Source organism: Teleopsis dalmanni, chromosome 1, assembly GCF_002237135.1.
Source record: "Teleopsis dalmanni isolate 2A chromosome 1, ASM223713v2, whole genome shotgun sequence".
NCBI lineage: Eukaryota > Metazoa > Arthropoda > Insecta > Diptera > Diopsidae > Teleopsis > Teleopsis dalmanni.
In genome coordinates, this window is record NC_051846.1 from 85,760,002 (window position 1) to 85,778,858 (window position 18,857).

General features: G+C 29.0%; 1 protein-coding gene across 1 annotated transcript; it reads left to right on the forward strand.

The window, feature by feature from the left end:
* Positions 1-5,039: 5,039 nt before the first annotated feature.
* On the forward strand, positions 5,040-7,961 carry LOC119668674 (the record flags this gene model as incomplete). The annotated part of the gene is given in 3 exon segments (XM_038078259.1): positions 5,040-5,328; positions 7,135-7,481; positions 7,546-7,961. Coding segments are annotated over 3 exon segments (657 nt in total). The 3' UTR covers positions 7,840-7,961.
* Positions 7,962-18,857: the final 10,896 nt, after the last annotated feature.

Here is an 18,857-nt window from a genome sequence, read left to right on the forward strand (position 1 = left end):
AGTCGTAAAAATCTGTATCGCCCAAAAGGCGTATTAAATGTACATAATTTAGATGAATTTTTAGTTAATGGAATCATCCAAAAACCACAATTAGCATCAAGAGAACTAAAATATTTGGAACCACTTAGTTGCGTTTTACAAATGTCTACATTTGGAAATGGATAGTGTGGTCTCATGACTGCTTTGTTTAAATTTCTTGGGTCCAAACATACACGTAAATTGCCGTTTGGTTTTTTTACAAGCACAATAGAACTGACCCATTCAGTTGGCTCATTAACTTTAGTAATAACATTTAAACTTTCCATTCTTATTAATTCTTTTTTTAAATTATCATATAAACCAAAAGGAATCTTTCTTGGAGGATCAATTTCTGGAGTGATTTCCGGCCTAATAGTTAGTTCACATTTATTCTTTAATTCTCCTAAACCACAAAAAATTTCTTTATAATTTTCAAAAATTTTATCAACAAATAATGCATTTATATACTTTACAATATTCATATTTATAGCTGAACTTAGCCCCAATATATTATTACATTTCATATTTACAATAAAAAACTGCAAATCATATACTTTGTTTTTAAAATTCACTTTCAAATTCACACTGCCGACAATAGGCAACTTTTCGCCACTGAAAGTTAATATGTTTGTATTACTAATATGTACATTATTACAAAAATCAATATTTAAATAATTTGCAGTGTGCATTGATAATATATTGGCTTGTGCTCCAGTGTCAATTTGAAAGAGAACTTTTTTGTTATTAATTATAGTCTCAATACTCCACTCACAAATTTTATTTTGAACAGTTTCTATTTTTTCTGTACTACTGTTTTTTATGGACTCGTTTTTACTGTTTGCTGTATGTAAAATTCCAATAAACAAATCTTCTACGTCGTCATCTTCTGCACTGATTTGTTTTACATATTTGCTTGATGAAAATTGTTGTTGTTTTATATTGCTGCGACACATTTTCGAAAAATGGTTTGGTTTTTGGCAGATATAACAAATCACACCATCTGCTGGACAACGGTTCCTATGCTGCTGACCGCAACGACTACAGTAATTTGTGAAATTTGTAGCTTTGTAGTTTTGTTGATTACCACGTTTTGAATATGACAATGATTCTGATCGAAGATAATTATAATTTGGCTTATCTGCGGTATTTTTTTTATGTTGATACCGTAAAGCTCCAACGAAATTAGTGGTGTTGTTGTTATCCCCTTCAAGTTGACTTAAATTTTCCTTTGCCATTGTTATTGCTTTTGCAATATCCATAGCTTTGTTTAACGAAATATTACCTTCACTCAATAGTCTTTCTTTAATATGAATGTATTTAGATGATAATCCACATACAAAAATATCTCTTATTAATTCTTCTTGCAAAGATCCGAATTCACAACTTTTGCTTAAATTTTTCAATGACGTCATATATTCATCTAATGATTCATCATTTTCTTGCTTGCGCATAAAAAATTTGTGACGTTCTATTGCTTTATTTACTTTTGGAATAAAATAGGCATCATATTTTTCAATTAGATTTTTGTAAGCAATAGAGTCCAAATTCACATTAAATGAATTAAAAATTTCCATTGCTTCACTCCCAAGATGATGCAAAAGCAAAGCTACAAGGCGTTTATCACCCTGCTCCTCCAGATTTGAAGCACGTAAGAAAATCGTAAATTGCGTCTTCCATCTGGTCCACTCCACTGACAAATTCGATGACTTCAAATTTATTGGAGCAATGGTTGTGGCTATCGACATGAATTGTTGGTTTGTTGCCATTTGTTGTGGAACTGTTGCTTTGGACTCATTCTCCATTTTTGTTTTTTTTTTTAAATTAATTATTATTTTGATTAATTTAATTTTAATATTTTTTTTTTTTAAATAAATGTCTTTTTATTTATTTTTTGCTTTTAAGTTTTATACTTATTTCAAAATAACTATAGTTTATTTATTTTTTTAAGGCACACACCTGACACCATGTACTGTTTAGTAACGACTGTCTTTATTATATTATAATGTGCAATACAATAATGTGAAATATAGAATATGTATAAGAGTTTTACTTATAAGAGTTACATGAAGAGTACTTATTTTAAACTTCACAACAGAGTTTTTTCTTGCTAGTTATTTTTGGTGACAAATTGAAGGTGAGCATATCTAAATTTCCTTTTAAATTTAGGCACAACCAAAAAGTATCAAAACATTGTAAAAATACGAAATTGGCAATACTGATGTGATACTCTGCATAACATGCAATTTCGGCATAGCCCGAAAGAGCGTAATTCCCCGTGCCCAAGACACTCTGCATAACATGGCCCTTATCGCTTTTGGAAAATTTTTCACTTGGTAATACTGTTTTATTATTGTTGTCAAAATTTTTAATCTAATTACAAATTATGAATTCAACTAATCAAATAAGACAGACTTAAGAAATTTGGTCAAAACCTTAGGACACCCACTATTTCGATGGCTAGCGCATATTAACAAAGATATTACTATGATAATTCAAATGCAAATATGAAAGGGCTTGACGTTTTAGCTTAAAATCATATGCAACAGTTGAGTAGCATACACCAAATATTTATTTTTGTTTAAGCATATCAGAGTAACGTTATTGGTTACATTTTATCTTACACTGTATTATCAGCTCTTATTGCCATTATTTTGTTAATCGAAATATGTTTGGGCCTTCTTGAAAATTTTAAGTAGTGTCATTTTGTCACAACGACGAAGAAGCTGCTGCGAGTATAGCAGAAGAGATGTTTCTGGATTACCAAGTTAGTGTTATCTACAAGATTAGTTAGATAAAGTGTGCTAATATAATAGCGATAATGAAATCCGAAGTTGTTAAGGTTTTAATGATAAACAAAACAATTGTATGGATTATACTGCCCATACTGAAAGTGACATGGTAACTTTGCCAACATTAATTAGAAGAAACACAAACTTTCAGTAGTATACAAATTATCCAAGAATGTAACTAATAATTTTTAAAATAATAATAGCTGTAATTTTTTCTTTCAGAGTTGCAAAAAAACAGCATTAAGTCTGATTGAAACAAATTGGTATCACTTTTAAAATATGTTAAATGTTTATTTTGACATATGTTTTTTGTTGTGTTGTGTACAATATGAAATATGAAATTGTAAACACTGACAATTATATAATTTAAAAAAAATGAAAACCAAATAAATAGTAGAAGAAAAATAGTAAGCATTTTTATCTTATCGTTTTTATATATTGCAATTTGTTATTATATCTGCTCATATGATTTTAACGGATGACTGGAATTTTGCAACATATTTCCAGTGAACATTCACAATAGACTAATTTTTAAATTTGGCTGCAATGTAACTTAAGACGTAAAAATTTGTGGAAATAAAATCTAACTCTGAAGATTTTAAGTATTGCTGGTGCTTCATATGTTTTCTTTCGTTAGCTGCGAGTATTTTTTTGCTACTCTGAAATTAAAAAATTAAGGCTAATGTAATAATGTGACTAAAATTAACATAATTGACAAAAATGCAACAATAATAAATTATGGTAATACACATAATAATAATTATAATAGTTTATAAAAAGTAGCATCAATCGAACTAACTTTAAACATAGAAAATTATTGTAATATACACATGTTATAATTCTTTATATAAAAAAATTTTATAATATTTTGATTATTGATAATTAAAGTTTCTTTCAAACATACCAATGTTTGCTCTTTCTCTTTTTGCAATCTGAACACTATGTTAATTTCGCGAAAATTTTAATATCATCTTCATTTCAGCGAAATTAAGTTCTTTTTTTGCATACAAAATTTAATTTTAAGGTTACAACGAAATTAGGAAAAATGACCTTAATTTTGTGGAAACGAAAGCTGAAATTAAGGCACCTTTCAAATTCAAGTTGAGATAACAAAAAAGTGATATTTTTTAAATAAATGTCAATGAGAGTTGACATTAATAAAGCCGGGAAAATATTTTGAATGTAGTGCAAATTTTTAAATTTGAATATAGAGAAAAAACTTTAACTGTTATTAATTTAAAATAGAGTGAAAAATAATAATTCACATACCCTAAATAGACTAAAGCTAATAAAACTACTGAATGCCATCCTTTATAGTTATAATAGTCAACTTTTAAAATTTCCCAGACATAAATAGTGTTTGGAGCATGCAATTTTTAACATTCTATTTGTAAACAAATAACATATGATTTCCTTAATTTGGGGGATTGTAAACATTTTCGAAATTAACTTAATTTAATTTTTACGGAATTAAGGAAATTTGGTTGTCTGAATATTACAGAACTCAAGCCAATTTTATTTAAATGGAAGTAAGATAACACTTTATAAAATTTTGGGATATCAACATCATCAAAAAAAAACAAAATTATTTTAGAACAAAATTTTGTGAAATAATCTTTGCAAAAAAGTTTCGTGACTTTATAATGTTTAGTTAAAAATTTACATATACAACCCATTAAAAGTTATATGTACTTGTTCTTTATTTATAAATTTCTTTCAATTATTTTAAATTTAATTTTTAATCGCGAATTGTTTTTATTTTTATATTAAAAACAGAATTTCAGCTGGTAAGGCCTTATTAAAACTGAGAAGCCTAGTAAAAAAAAACCGTCGGAGTTTTAAAATGGTACCCCGTATAGCGGGGTCATACGAAAGTTTTGATTTGAAATCAAAAATCAAAAATATAGATTCACACGATGCATCATTGTAAATTGATTGTCAGATTTAGATATATTTCCATACTATTTAGGTACTTTTTCACAATATTTACTTTGCACATATGATAAACACTTTGTATATACGATATATGCATATGATAATTAACAGTTTAGTTCCATTTTATGTAAAAATTTTATTTTCATTTCTCACAGCTATTCACAATAGCATAAGCTTGTACTGTGCAATACTATACTACGGTGAACTATCCAAGCTAAAATCAACTTGACTGTAGAAATTTCAATTCCGTTTAAAGCTGTCAAAATTCACATACAAATTTTTTTGATCTGAACTCAGCTATAGTTACAATCAAAACTTTCATGTGTGTCCAGTGTTATTAAATTTTTGTTTTTTGATTTTGAACATAAAAGTAACGAAAAGTAGACCCCGTTGTTAATATCCGTATAATATACATTACGTAGAATTATATCTCAAATATCTTTCTCCGTCTATTTTTTTTTAAAAAAGCAAGCGTCAAATATTTTCAAAACTATTATTTTTGAAAGAAAGAAATTCATTTTAAAAAGAAATTGAATAATTATAATACAATATAACTGATATTTAGACTAAATGGACGAGTTTGGGGGTAAGTTACTTGTATTTTAATTTATGTCCCATATATACATATATATGTAATATGATATATATATGTATATATGGAACTTATACTATTATAGTCATCTGAAATTTAAAGGAATTTATACTATATAGGTATGTATAGACGCAGTATAGATGCGTCTATGAACCTATAATAATATAAGTTCCATACATCAAACGATGTTCGATTTCGCTTTTAAATTAATAAGTCACTACTCTAGCTTATGGAGATCAATATCATGTTTTGGTAAAGTATCCGATATAGAAAATTTTTTACTTGCCCAGACTTAAGCGTATGTCAAACAGGATAGATGAGAATGATCAATATCGTATAAGAAAACCCGTCGTGTCGTGCTAAATTGTTTGCTTAGCATAATTACCTCTATGTTTTCGATATTTCTCTTTAATTGTTAAAAGCTAATCAGTTAACTGGTTAAAGGATTGTTTCGCTTCTCTATTAAAAATGGAGGTACTTTATGTAAATGTAGAGCGATGACAAAGTTTATTAACAATACAAGCTGTCATAATATATAGCTTTATTATAGATTATTATCAGCGAAAGATTATCGCAATCCGTAGAATTATAAAAGGTATAGGGTTTAAAAGTTAAACCAGCTCATAATAACTGAAGACTCTTTCACTGACAAGAGTGTGGGCCTGGTGTCCTTTGGTCAGGGATAACATACTTGAAATTACTAGCAAAAACGGTATCACCTTTTAAGTTGAAATATACGTGAACGATATGTGAGTGTAATCTTAAATATAAATACTATGATTAAATTTCATTCATCTTGATAAGACAGCCATATATTATAGTCATCAAGGCATATCAATACATGTTTTTTTACAGATAACATTTATGTATTATATGTAAGTTTTGGTATTTTCTCCATTATTGTCCGTGTGGTCTCTATGTTATTTTTACAAATCTCTAAACCTTTCTGGCATTATTGTATTAGTTTAACTTCTATATATTGATTTGATGCTAATTTAAATTTTAATTGGAAAAAACAATGCAATTTTTGCATAATAGTTAAACAGTTGAAATCTTAATTGCGCTGTCTGAGAATCACAAGTCTGCAATACGAGTATACTACATATTAAAAACAGTGTTAACTGAATACTTTTTAAATTTAAACATTATGACCCATTGAAACTTATGCAAGTGATACATAATCAAGTAACTAAAAAGTACAGATCTTCTTAGAATCAAACGTGGTGATATGGTCACAGTGGAGTCAGTCCACATGAAATTCAATCAGTTCAATTTCATGTGGTTAAATCAGTATCGTACCAAATTTTTGATGGAAATGTTCTATAAATACAGGCATATTTATAGCACATTTGATAAGTTGGGGAGAATTTGATAAGTTGGGGAGAAAATTGATTCTAGTAAAATTATGATATTCATTTTAGTTAATAGGAATGACTGTAACACAATGTTTGCTTTAATATGAGATGAAAATAATAAAACTGGAATTGAAAGTAATGATTCATTTGAGAATGTTATCGATAAAAATGTTATTCACTTTATTAATTTTTTGAGCTACATCAAACATGTAGTCAGAAATAACTTTTCGGATTCGTAACCAAAGTTTTACACAGGTAATCAAAAACAGGGTATCAAGATGATCTGATGATTTCATGTTACATGGTCAAAGATTACTCATTTTTGGAGTCAAATAATGATGATGATGATGTCATCATTATCATAATATGACAGATTACATCTATTTACATTTTTGATATTATTTTATTTTGTTATGAGATAATATGTTTGATATTTATTTGATAGATTTTGACAAGCCCACTCCAATTTCTTTACAAAAAGAAAAGTTGTGCCGTCAATTTGTTGATGACATGAAAGCAGCTACGCAACATGATTTAGAAATGGGGAATAGTGCTGAAAAGGAGCGAATGTTGACAGAAGTCATTCAATTTTCTTCATGTCCTAAATTACAAGATACATTGCTACGGTACGGTATACTTGAAGTTTACGCTGAATGGTTGGATCCAAGGAAAGATGAGTTCCCTTCATATGATGTTCGATTAGGCATTTTGCAAACTTTGAATATGGATCCAAGAAAAGAAGAATTACCTTCATATGAGGTTCGATTGGTCATTTTGCAGGCTCTGAATAAGGTTTGATTTAAATTTATGAAATGGAACTATTCTAATATAACTAATGTATTGCATATATATTTAGCTAATTTTGGAACACACAGATGAACTCATAAACTCAAAAGTTATGGACACAATACTGTTTTTATATTATCATCCCTTTGAATGTGAAGTACTTAAGGAAATGTGTGCTTGCATATTGCTTTCTGATCACAGTTCATACAGCACGAATTTAAACCCTGAATCTGAAACAGACACAGATGAATATATGGATTCGGAGTATTTTTCTGACTCAGCCTTAAATGCAGATATGATTTCATTTAAAAACTCAGATCTCGATTCTGACAGCACATCAGATGTCAGTTCAAAAACTTTTTGAAATTTGACGTAATTATGAAAACTGCTGAAGTAAGTTACGAATATAAGTCAAGTTATGTATTGAAAACAGATGTAGAAAAATTGATTTGAGGCTATATTGAACTCCTATATAATAAAATTTAGAATTAATATCTTAGCGAAAGCTATATAAAAATTTGTATTATTATTATTGATATTGTATATATGTATTTATACAATATATGGTCGATACTGATGTTAAACAAATAAGTTTGGATGTGCTACTTTTTTATGAATGGATAAACCACATGATATCCATGGTTTGCGAATGTGACATATATGTGATATTGAATAAAATGGCAATGTTGGAACAGTTGACGTTGCATCGAACATATGGCATTTTAACGGCAAATAAAGAAAAAGTAGCATAATAAGTAGTATAGCATTTGTCTTTTAGCATTTATATATTTTTTATCTTAAACATTGAAGGACAATTACAATAAATCTTATGATTCATCCATTTATATATATGTATATGTATAACACGATTAGGCATAAAGCAGAAAAGTTTTTGTGTGAGAACACCATAGCGTTCCTTTAGCCTTCCTGCATAAGAAATTTCGGTCCCTTTCATTCACATCACTTACTATATCTTTATTAGAAGAAATTAATTGTATATGCATTTTAATGCTTAAATATCGTTCCGATAAAATAGAAACCTGCTCTTATTTGAACTGTATATCAAACGAAAATTATATAAAAATTTCCATGTGAAAATTGGAGTGTATGGGTAAAATAGACATTGAAGGGTCTATACAACAAGTATTCAAATCTATACATTATATTACATTACAATTGAATCCAACCATTATTTTTGAATTGTATACAAAAATAAACATTTTTTTTTTATTAAAAATGTATTATATACTGAAACATTCCCATTAATTAAATGTAATTTCTCTTAAAATCGGCATATTAAAGTATTTTTAACATTGGGTGATATTGAATGGAATTAGACTAGTATTTGGGAACACTAGTCTAATTACGTCAAGCGAATACTGGCAAGGTAATTCGCATAAAATTTGACTGCTTGAACTGCATAATAAAAAAAAGCGACTTATTGAATTGTTCAAATAATTGTATTCCGTGGTGACAATATCAGGCCACACATATGTTTGATTAAGTTTTTTATATATTTGGTTAAAATTGATTAATAATATTCTAAAATGTGTTAAAAAGCCGCGACTTCTTTTCAATATCACAAATATTTGCAAAATATAATACATTTTGAATACATAGTGTTCTAAGGGAAGTGTTCAAGACGTGCTTTTCTTAAGTTAAAGGGATTATATTCTAAAATTATTTATAAGTTTACTGTAAAGAAAAATTAAATGAGATTGATTAATATTTATAGAATCTATACTTACTTTATAAGAATATGTTAAGGCAATTGTAACGTAAAAATATCAAAAACATCACTTATTCTTTGGTACTTTGCTGCTACTTTCGATTACTTGAATTTGATTTTCTAGTACAGCAGTCAAGTCCTATAATGGAAGTCTTCACATCTACCATTGAAAAACACTTCGAACAGTAGTTAATTTATTCATTTCCATATATTTTATTTATTTTTATCTTATCTTATTTTTATCTATTTCTTATAATTATTTAGTATATATTACATCTACATAATAATTATGTATAATTCAGTCGTTTTAAAACTTGAGGGTTAATATTGAGGTTAACATTAATTGCAATTTGGAATTTTATTATATATATGGGGTATCATTCATCAATAGAAAATGTTTTTTTAAATTAAATCTTCATGCCTGTTGTTCCGATTGATTTCTATTTATCAAACTTTTGCAGGCCTGGTTAAGTAACCATTTATTGGTTATTTAAGGGTTTGAGCATTTAATAAACTAATATTATTCATATGTTATAGTGAGCGTCATTGGAATCCATCTCTTCGGTTATTTCGAAATAATTAATTAAATTAAAATAGACCAAAAGATTGTAAACATGTAAATATTTTATGGAATTTTGATCAGACGGACGTCTCCTTCCAATGTGTAATTTAGAAAAAGAAAGTTCAACAATAACCCGAAAATATGAATGTTGGTATTCTAAAAAAAAATTAGCTCAGTAAGTAATTTCAAGCATAAAAGAATGAGATATTATTGTGACTCTTATATGTCCTTTAGTCGTTTAATTAATTCGTTCTTAACATGTTTTTATTTCTCCATTAACTGTGTCCTTTAAGCCATTAACACGTCATTTTGGCAGCAATAGCAACTGCAACAGCAACAATATCACCAAAAGTCTTGCTTACGATAACAATATCATTACAAGGATAATAATGCGCACTTTATTAACTTCACGTTGACATATTGTAAATTACAATAAACCAAATTCTTATGCTTCATCTCCGCGAAGCAATCTTCATAGAATCGCGTCAACGTTTTTAGTGTTTGCTCTACTTTATTGTATTATAAAATTACTAAGCCAACATTTTGTGTGGCTGGTTCGGCAAGGATGGCAAATAATATTAAGGATAACACGTAAAAGCGCCCAAAATTGCGACTGTTGCCACTGCCTGTGAAAAGTGGAGTGACGGCAATATTTTTTGCACAAATGTGGTATGTAAAGCATAACAGCAAAGCAACACTCGCTCACATACAGAACAATAACAACAATATTAAACGTACACCACGAGCCGCCTTCGAAAAACAATGTAATGAAATAATTTCCATTGTTGAAATGATAACAATATATCAAGCAGACACTTTTAGCGCCGCTAGATGGCAGCATTAAGCCGACAATGGCTTTTCTGAAAACTCATACATCTTTTTTCTGTTCTGAATGGGTGGAGCAGAAAATAGGCACCATAAACAATAGCAGTTAGCGTAGTTTTAGATGTACCAGCGAATGGGGTTTCTAGGTAGAAAGGGTCTTGTCTGCAATTTTATATGGAGTCAGAAAATAAATTTTCGTAAAAGCATAATATCTGTGTCTGTGAGATCTAATTTGTTATAAGAGGCAATAATGACGACGCGGTTGTGTATCTTAAAATTTAATATTTCACACTTGCTTAATTTATTTAATTCTCGCAACAACTTAGATAGATTCTCTTTGTATTCGGATTGCGTGTCCTTGTATTTTATGAGAGAATAAAATAAATTGAATCGTTATAGAAACGAATTTAGAATATTTTGAAAGATAACTTTATTTTATATGAAACAGTATGACTTTATAATTATTGTGACATTAAGTTTTATTTTTCTCTTTCTTAATTTGGTTGCAGTGCACGATATATGGTTGAATTCTTGGTCTACTGGTATCAGAGTTATTTACACAGAAGAGGTGAAGAAAGGAGGTTTGAGAATAATAATATTCGCATCGCTTCAAGGGACTAATAAAAAACAAAGACAATCCGATATACAGTCATCATTTGATCTTTTCTTTATAACAGTTTATCTAACTATCATTATTCCTTGTCCGTTTTTGGTTTATGTCAAGTAGAATACCTAATCGGCTTATGAAAAACAAATACTATTTAACTTATTAAACATTACTTTAATCCAAGCTATAATACATCGGCTTAAGTGTCCAGAGGTTATTATAAAAACACATTATTTTTCGCAAAATTTGACTTTATTCATCAACATAATTGCCTACCAGAGACCCACAATCATTTCAGCACTTTTCTACCATTGAGACACCTCATTTGTGAAAAAATGTGTGCTTTACATCACAATAGGCATTTGCTTCATTGGACAAATAGCTTTTTTCATTAATCATTTTTTTAAAGGGTGCGAACATATAGTAATCGCTGGTGCCAAATCTGACGAATATGTTGAATACGAAATCAATTCAATGTACATATAGTTCCTGTAATTTCGCTATTGTAACCAACGGTCTGTTAGGCGGTGAATTGTTTTGATGAAATAGTACTAGTTTCTTCTTCATTCGGGGCAATTTTGACTTTCAAAAGCAGCAATAAGTGTATATAATATTCGTTAATGATAGGTTATTCTTTTTCAAGGTAGTCGTTAAATCTTATACCATGAATATCTCAAAAGGATGAAATAACCTTCTCAGCAGACTTTTATTCATTTTGTCAAAGCCGGACGGTTTTTACTGGCTCCTGTCCATTCACTTGACTTCGTTTTGACTGCAAAACTAGATGGGAGAACCATATTTCATCCATTTATCGATATATCGATGCAAAAATTCATTTGATTTGCTTAACTCCAAACAATCGTTGACAAGTTGTAGTTTCTGATCAACTTTGAGCAAATGCGGCACCCATTTCAGAAGCAAGTTTTTTATGGAGAAATGCTCATATAGCTATCTACTGCAACTTTATATTTTCATGGTTTTCTTAAAAAATTGGTAGGCTTTCTAAAGTAACCGCTTCATTTGGGCGACCAGAGTGTAGTGCATCAACAGTGTCTATATTGTTAGAACCAAGGCGTAATCAACATTCTAGGTTTGCTTTCTATGGAGCAGTGTTTGACAAGCAAAACTTTGTTTTAAACATTATTTTTTTCCATTAAAAATTAGCAACAAATTATAACACAAAATTTATTGGAATCCATTATTTTAAGAATATCGAAAGAAACGTCAATAAAACCATTGCAACTTCTGCTCTAAACGTCAAGGTGTTAAGAAATACTAAATGTGCTTATAAGCATCATCTAAATAAATATGGATTTTCCAATCAAGGCATCATCTATATGATTTATATTTTAGTGATTGTGTAATATTAGCAATGCACATACTTAAATACTCGGTATATAGCGATATGTGTTTCTAGAAGATAGTAACATAGAGAATGTACTAAAAATGAGTTGATACATTTATTTCTACGACTATTCTTTACATGAATGTCATCTATGTTGCTTGCTGCAGCTGAATATTAATTTTAATAATAATTGAGTTTTAAGCATATTCTATACGTCAAAATGTTTTTTTGGTGACTTTGTAGGTACTTACGGTCACCATTATTCGCAAGTGACATATGACTGCTAATTTTTAGTAATTTTTTCTTAATTATGAAATCATAATGCCATTAACTTTACCTCACAAAAACTTGTTCGTGAAATAAAAACTTTATTGCAATTAAAAGATTTAATTTTAAAATTTTGAGAAGTACGGGGTTTTTAATTAAATATTTTATTACTACAAGGTTTATAGTATAAACAGTAAAAAAAAGCATGGTAATTGAATATTTAAGATAATTAATAAACAAGATCATCATTTAATATGTGGAGAATCAAAAAATTAAGAAGACCTTATGAAGACCTTATATTTCAGTGGAAGTTAATGGCAAAGTAGAATTTTTCAATAGGCCAAATATGCTGAGCAATATCTAATTCATGGAGAATAAGAAAAATTAAGATAATTTTTGGAGATCTGTGGGAGTTAATGACAAAGTAAAAGTTTTCCGAAGTACAAATATGCTGTTGGTACAGTGACGTGTCCATTTCACTGAATCCAGTTATGAAATCCTTATAATTATGTATTATACATCTTTCGCTGTACCAACAGGATATTATTGGATTCATTTCAATAAATGTGCAAAGATATGTGTAATCGTACGAAAGGTTTCTTGATCACATACATTTAAGCTTTTTTAGAGAGGTTTCGAAATGTAGTGAACTACAACAATAAAAATTGTTTTACATTATTTAATTAATTGAATTTTTGGGTGATAACAGTTATACATCTTAAAATTTAACAAAAGATGTTTAGCCTTCATTATTTTATTTACTTCAGTGGATTTTGTTGTGTCCTTTTTAAATAAAAGAAATATGAAAAACCGAAGATAATATTCTTTAGAGGGTGTTACTTATGTTTTTCTGCTGTTACCCTCTTAACTTTGGTATTTATATGCACAAATGTCAAAGTGATTACAATCAAATGTGTTTATCGTTTTGTCACTCGCTTCAAGGATTTTCAAATATTTTTTCGGTAAAAAGATATTTAAAATTTGGCTATCAACGCATTCAATCAAAATGAGAACCAGTCATTAGAAAGTAGTATGTTCGCTATAACAACGGCATCAGAATATTAGAAATTCTCCTGATGAAGCCAAATGCGAATTTGTCGAAATACGTATAGATGTATAAAAAAATAACGATCGAAATAAAAGTAAAACCGATATTTTCGACGTAACAACTTCAAAAAGTATCAGCCTTACCGCAAAAAATATTTATATAGAGGGTGTATAATAGCATAAGTTATTACTTAAGAGTATTAATCAATATCCTTTTGATATTCACATAAAATTGAATACATTTTACAATAGTTGAGCTTGCATTGTTCTTAAGGAGTAATTATGTATTGTCAGTGAAGCTATTGCTGACCTAACCGTGCATACGCTCTCGAAAAGTGTAGGACACATGCAGAAACCTCAGCTTGTACCTCAGGTGCGCTTATTTAAGCTTGAATACATTTCATTTCAATCTGAAATCGTAATAACAAAAGCTTAGTCGAATTTTTCTTTGAAGTTGGATTTTTCGTCATTCTGATTATATTCATTCACTTCAGCGTATTCCCGTTTTTCGTTTTGTTTATTGTGGCAAAATGGCAGAAGACTTACGTTGCAATATCTTGTTAGAGTTTTCTTAAGAGATACGAATTACTTTTGCACATTTTAGCATATTCTGCAGCGGCTTCAGTGGAGATTTGAATTGTCCTTAAGTGCTGCTATTGCTGTTCTTTATGTCCTTCTAGAATTTGTAAGTGTATGAAAAGCTTTCTATATTTGAGATTGCAAATCCTTTTGATTTTCTGGTCACATTTGTGCCAAAGATGAGCAATACTCACTGTTCTCAAGTGCGTCTTAATACTAACGAATTTGCTGCGGATTGAAGTGTGTGAAGTTGTTTAGTATTTTGTAAATGCAAGGATGCTCAATAGATTTCAGAAATTGAAGTTATAAATTTACTATGCTGGTAAGCAATTTTGGGATGTGCTTGAATTATTGAGAATTAATTAAAAGTTTTCATTTTAAAATAAATTAAATTTTGAAATGTTTTGTAGAAAATAAGCAAAGCTTATTGCAATGCAATAAATTTTAATTATGTGAACTTCAATAATAGTAATTGTACTGGTTAACTGGTTATAATTAATTTGTGTAATATATTTACAGTTAGTATTGAAGGGCTTATGATATAAAACCCATAGTTCCTATCAAAAAGATTTCAAAAAAGTATTGCATATAAATTCGTTGTTAATTGAAGTTTTAAATATAAGCACTCCTTAACTTGCTCAATTTTACACTCTGTTTGATCCTTATTACTGCTAACTACGCTTCGTTTTTTGCACTAAAAATACTTTGAGAAATTTTCCACCTGCCAAACTTGCCACACTTCAAATCGAATTAAGTTCAATTATATATCGTAGCACATTTCAATTTGCAACCCAACCATAAAACGGCATTTGCAGTCAACCATTGCCAAAACACCTAACCCAGACTCGTCTATTCGGGACCACAGCACCGCAAGTATATCTAGGTATCTCCATTCAGGTTGTGTGTGTTTTATTCCCATTTTTATCTTATTGCAATTTTCACCAACATGCACGTGTGGCATGTGTGAAAACATTTTTGATTCATTAAAAATTAAAAAAGTTCAAAGTGTTTTATAGACACTGCGCTTACATGCTTTTCCCCAGCTACCGACTTTCACATTCAATATGAGTTCGTCCTTTTTTGCAACAAAACAAATTGAACATTTCAAACAAAAGTGCGAAAAATTATTTTTTGTTGATTGCAAATTTTATATACTTTTTGTTGACATTTCTTTAATTGTAAAAAAAATTCTTAAATTTAATTGGTACTCATTGGTACAATGGAATCTAAAGTTTGAGAACAATTGATGTGAATTCAATCAAAACATATATGACAATGTTGGGTAAAAATTTGATAAGAGATAGGCAAAGTGCAGTTCTGTCTTCTCTTGGACGAGATTTTAATAAATTGAGTAGTAGAAGTATATGAGAAAATACTGGTTTAACATCAAAATTAAATTAAATTTTTTTTTTTAAATATTTATTTGTTATATAAAATTCTTTAAGATCGCAATATTGTTCTGACAATTGCATTCGTAATTAGCACATAAGACCTTCATACCACACATTGTTAAATGTCTGTGAGAGATCAATGAATACACTGAAGGCACTTCCTTCTATTCCAAACAGTTTTCTATTATATTACTAATCCAATTAACTTTTTCAATTGTTGAGTGGTTGATTCTAAAATCGAATTAACGATATGAAATTAGGTTTTGTTTTCCATAATATTTGATAGCCACTTTTTAAGTAGTTTTTCAAAAAGCTTAGACAAAATAACTAGCAAGGAAATAGGTCTATATAAGACCTTAATATAAGAATTTGAAGCCACATATTGTCTGTGAGATATCAAGAAATTCTGTCGAACACACTTCCTTCTATTCCAAACAGTTTCCTATTATATTACTAATCCAATTAACTTTTTCAACTGTTGAGTGGTTGGTTCTAAAGTCGAATTAACGATACGGAATTAGGTTTTGTTTTTCATAATATTTGATAGTCACTTTTTAAATAGTTTTTCAAATAGCTTAGACAAAATAACTAGCAAGGAAATAGGTTTATATAAAAAAATTTCATATGCCGGTTTGCCATGTTTGGGTATCATTATTACTTCAGCCTACCTTCCAGAAGGAGGGTACGTGTCTCAGTTTCAAGTATATCTTGATTAGAAATGTCAGAACTTTGATAGCTTTTTTTGCAAGTTGTTTAGAATCTCAGCTGTGAAGAGTTCAAATCCAGAAAATTTTTTGAGTTTTAAAGATTTAATGATGTCTTTTATTTCCTGAGCAAATGCTGGAGGTATGCCTACTTCTCTGTCTAGTTTTATACTAGCTGGAATACTCTTTTCAGCATTTTGTATTGAAAAAGTATATCTGAGGTATTCCGAAAAGGCTTCTGCTTTCTACTGATTGCTAAAACTAATTGATTTTATGATAGTTTTAATCAATAAAAATCTAAAAATTATACTTAGTACAACTTCTTTGATGTAATTTCTTTACACCTAAAATAATAGACAATGTTAAAAAAAGTGTTTCTGTTTAACTAATAACCTGTTTGTGGGATCTAGTAATACCTGATGCTTTAGTGCAAAAAAAGAACAATAAATTATATTCCAAGATTAAAAAATTTTTGAGGTTGAAGTGTAATCTCTATCCATTAATGAAGGTTATTTTTTAGTGTCGCTACACTTTTTGAGGATTTCTCAAGTTAAAAAATGTTTAATTTATAATTGTGCTAAAAAATAATCTTATTTATTATATTAGCCTAATTATGTATTTAGCTGTGTGAGTAGTTATAATGTAAGTTGTGATCTAAATAGTACCTATGAATTGTTAAAGATCTATGTAATAAATTAATTAAAAATCACAGGTTTAGGTGATTTCTTATAAAATATATTTTAGAATTATTTATTATATACAATATAATTTTTAGATATGTACAACATTTTACTATGCTACAAATTTATAATAGTCATTCTTAAGAAAAGACAATTGAGAAAAGGGTGCGTAGTTGAGGTCACTAATGTTGTGTCCTCTGTGAAATCTTAGTCACATGTGAATGAATTTTTAATTGTGCGGTTTGCCACTCAACTTCAAAAACATATCGTCTCCAACTTGAGAGACTTTTCCATGACGACAATAACACTAAAAACTTGACAAAATTATTCACAACAAAATTTCTAAGACACATGTGGAGAAACTTGAAATTTGTTTGGTATTAACGACATTAATATCAGCTACTAATATAGCTACTAAAATCACTTACAGAATGTAAATGTTACTAAAAACTCATTTAACAAATATCATTAGAAATATTATGTAAAAATATTTCAAGTCATACCCTCTTATGAAAATCTCAATGCAGACTAATCCAAAATGACTAAAATCAAACCCAATATTCCAGTATTGCGTTTCTCACTTCCCAGGATAGCGTTGATACTGTACTTTAAATAAGTTATCCTCACCGGTTGACATCCTGTCAATTTTAAATGAGGGATTTCAATGAGGGTCCCTTACGATATCGGTTCAATGAAGATCTCTTACTTTCAAAATATATTTTGCACCGTTTTCGTATACTTATATTAAACCAAGTACCTTATATTGCATTTGTTATTCAAAACTTATTGATCGCATTCTTGTTTCAGCTACATACAAATAATTGGTTTTGTAAAAGTTTGATATAGTAGGATTTTTGAATCCTCTTCGAGTATTTCATATTGTTTTTCTAAGTGCGCTGAGAGAATAGGAGTCTCACAGTTCTTTGCCTTGCCTCAGTTTTCTATGAATGATGGTTTGTTTTCATTCCATCATTTTGGTATTACGAACTTCGTTGTGGTTGAAGACTTTTGATTGAACTTAGTCCATCACTTCAGGTTTTACAGAAGTTAGAAGATAACTGTTATTATTATTTTATAAAAATTATTGACGTGAAATCGTCCAACAGCTAATAACTATTCGTTATATTGTGTATGCACCTGACAATTTTAATATATTTGATTGTAAAGGACACTTACAATGTTTTCCAAAGTTATAATTTCATCAAAATCAGAATTTGAAGTATTTCCATAAAATATCAAATGCGCAATGTAGTGTGTCTGTCGTACTGTAAGTGCAAATTTTAATTTTCTAAAATTTATGTATGAAAATTTGGAAATTTCTAAACAACTTTTATTCCATAAAATAATAAAAAATAGAAACAACAGAGCACAGGACACCGAAATAAATGCACAAAGTAAATGTGGTTGAATTATGTGTTGCGCCTTCATTTATGTCCGCAAAATTCACACAAATTCACCAAATGTGGAGGCAAAACATTGTTTCGGGTTTTCGAAATGCGAAAATTGTGTGGAAAACATTTTGTGGGCAACATTAGATGAAAATAACAACAACTGCAATGGCAACAATGGAACATAAAATGTCGCAAAATTAGACATGAGACAACCACAAAACGATTGTTGGAAGTATTATTCTTTTATAAGTAATT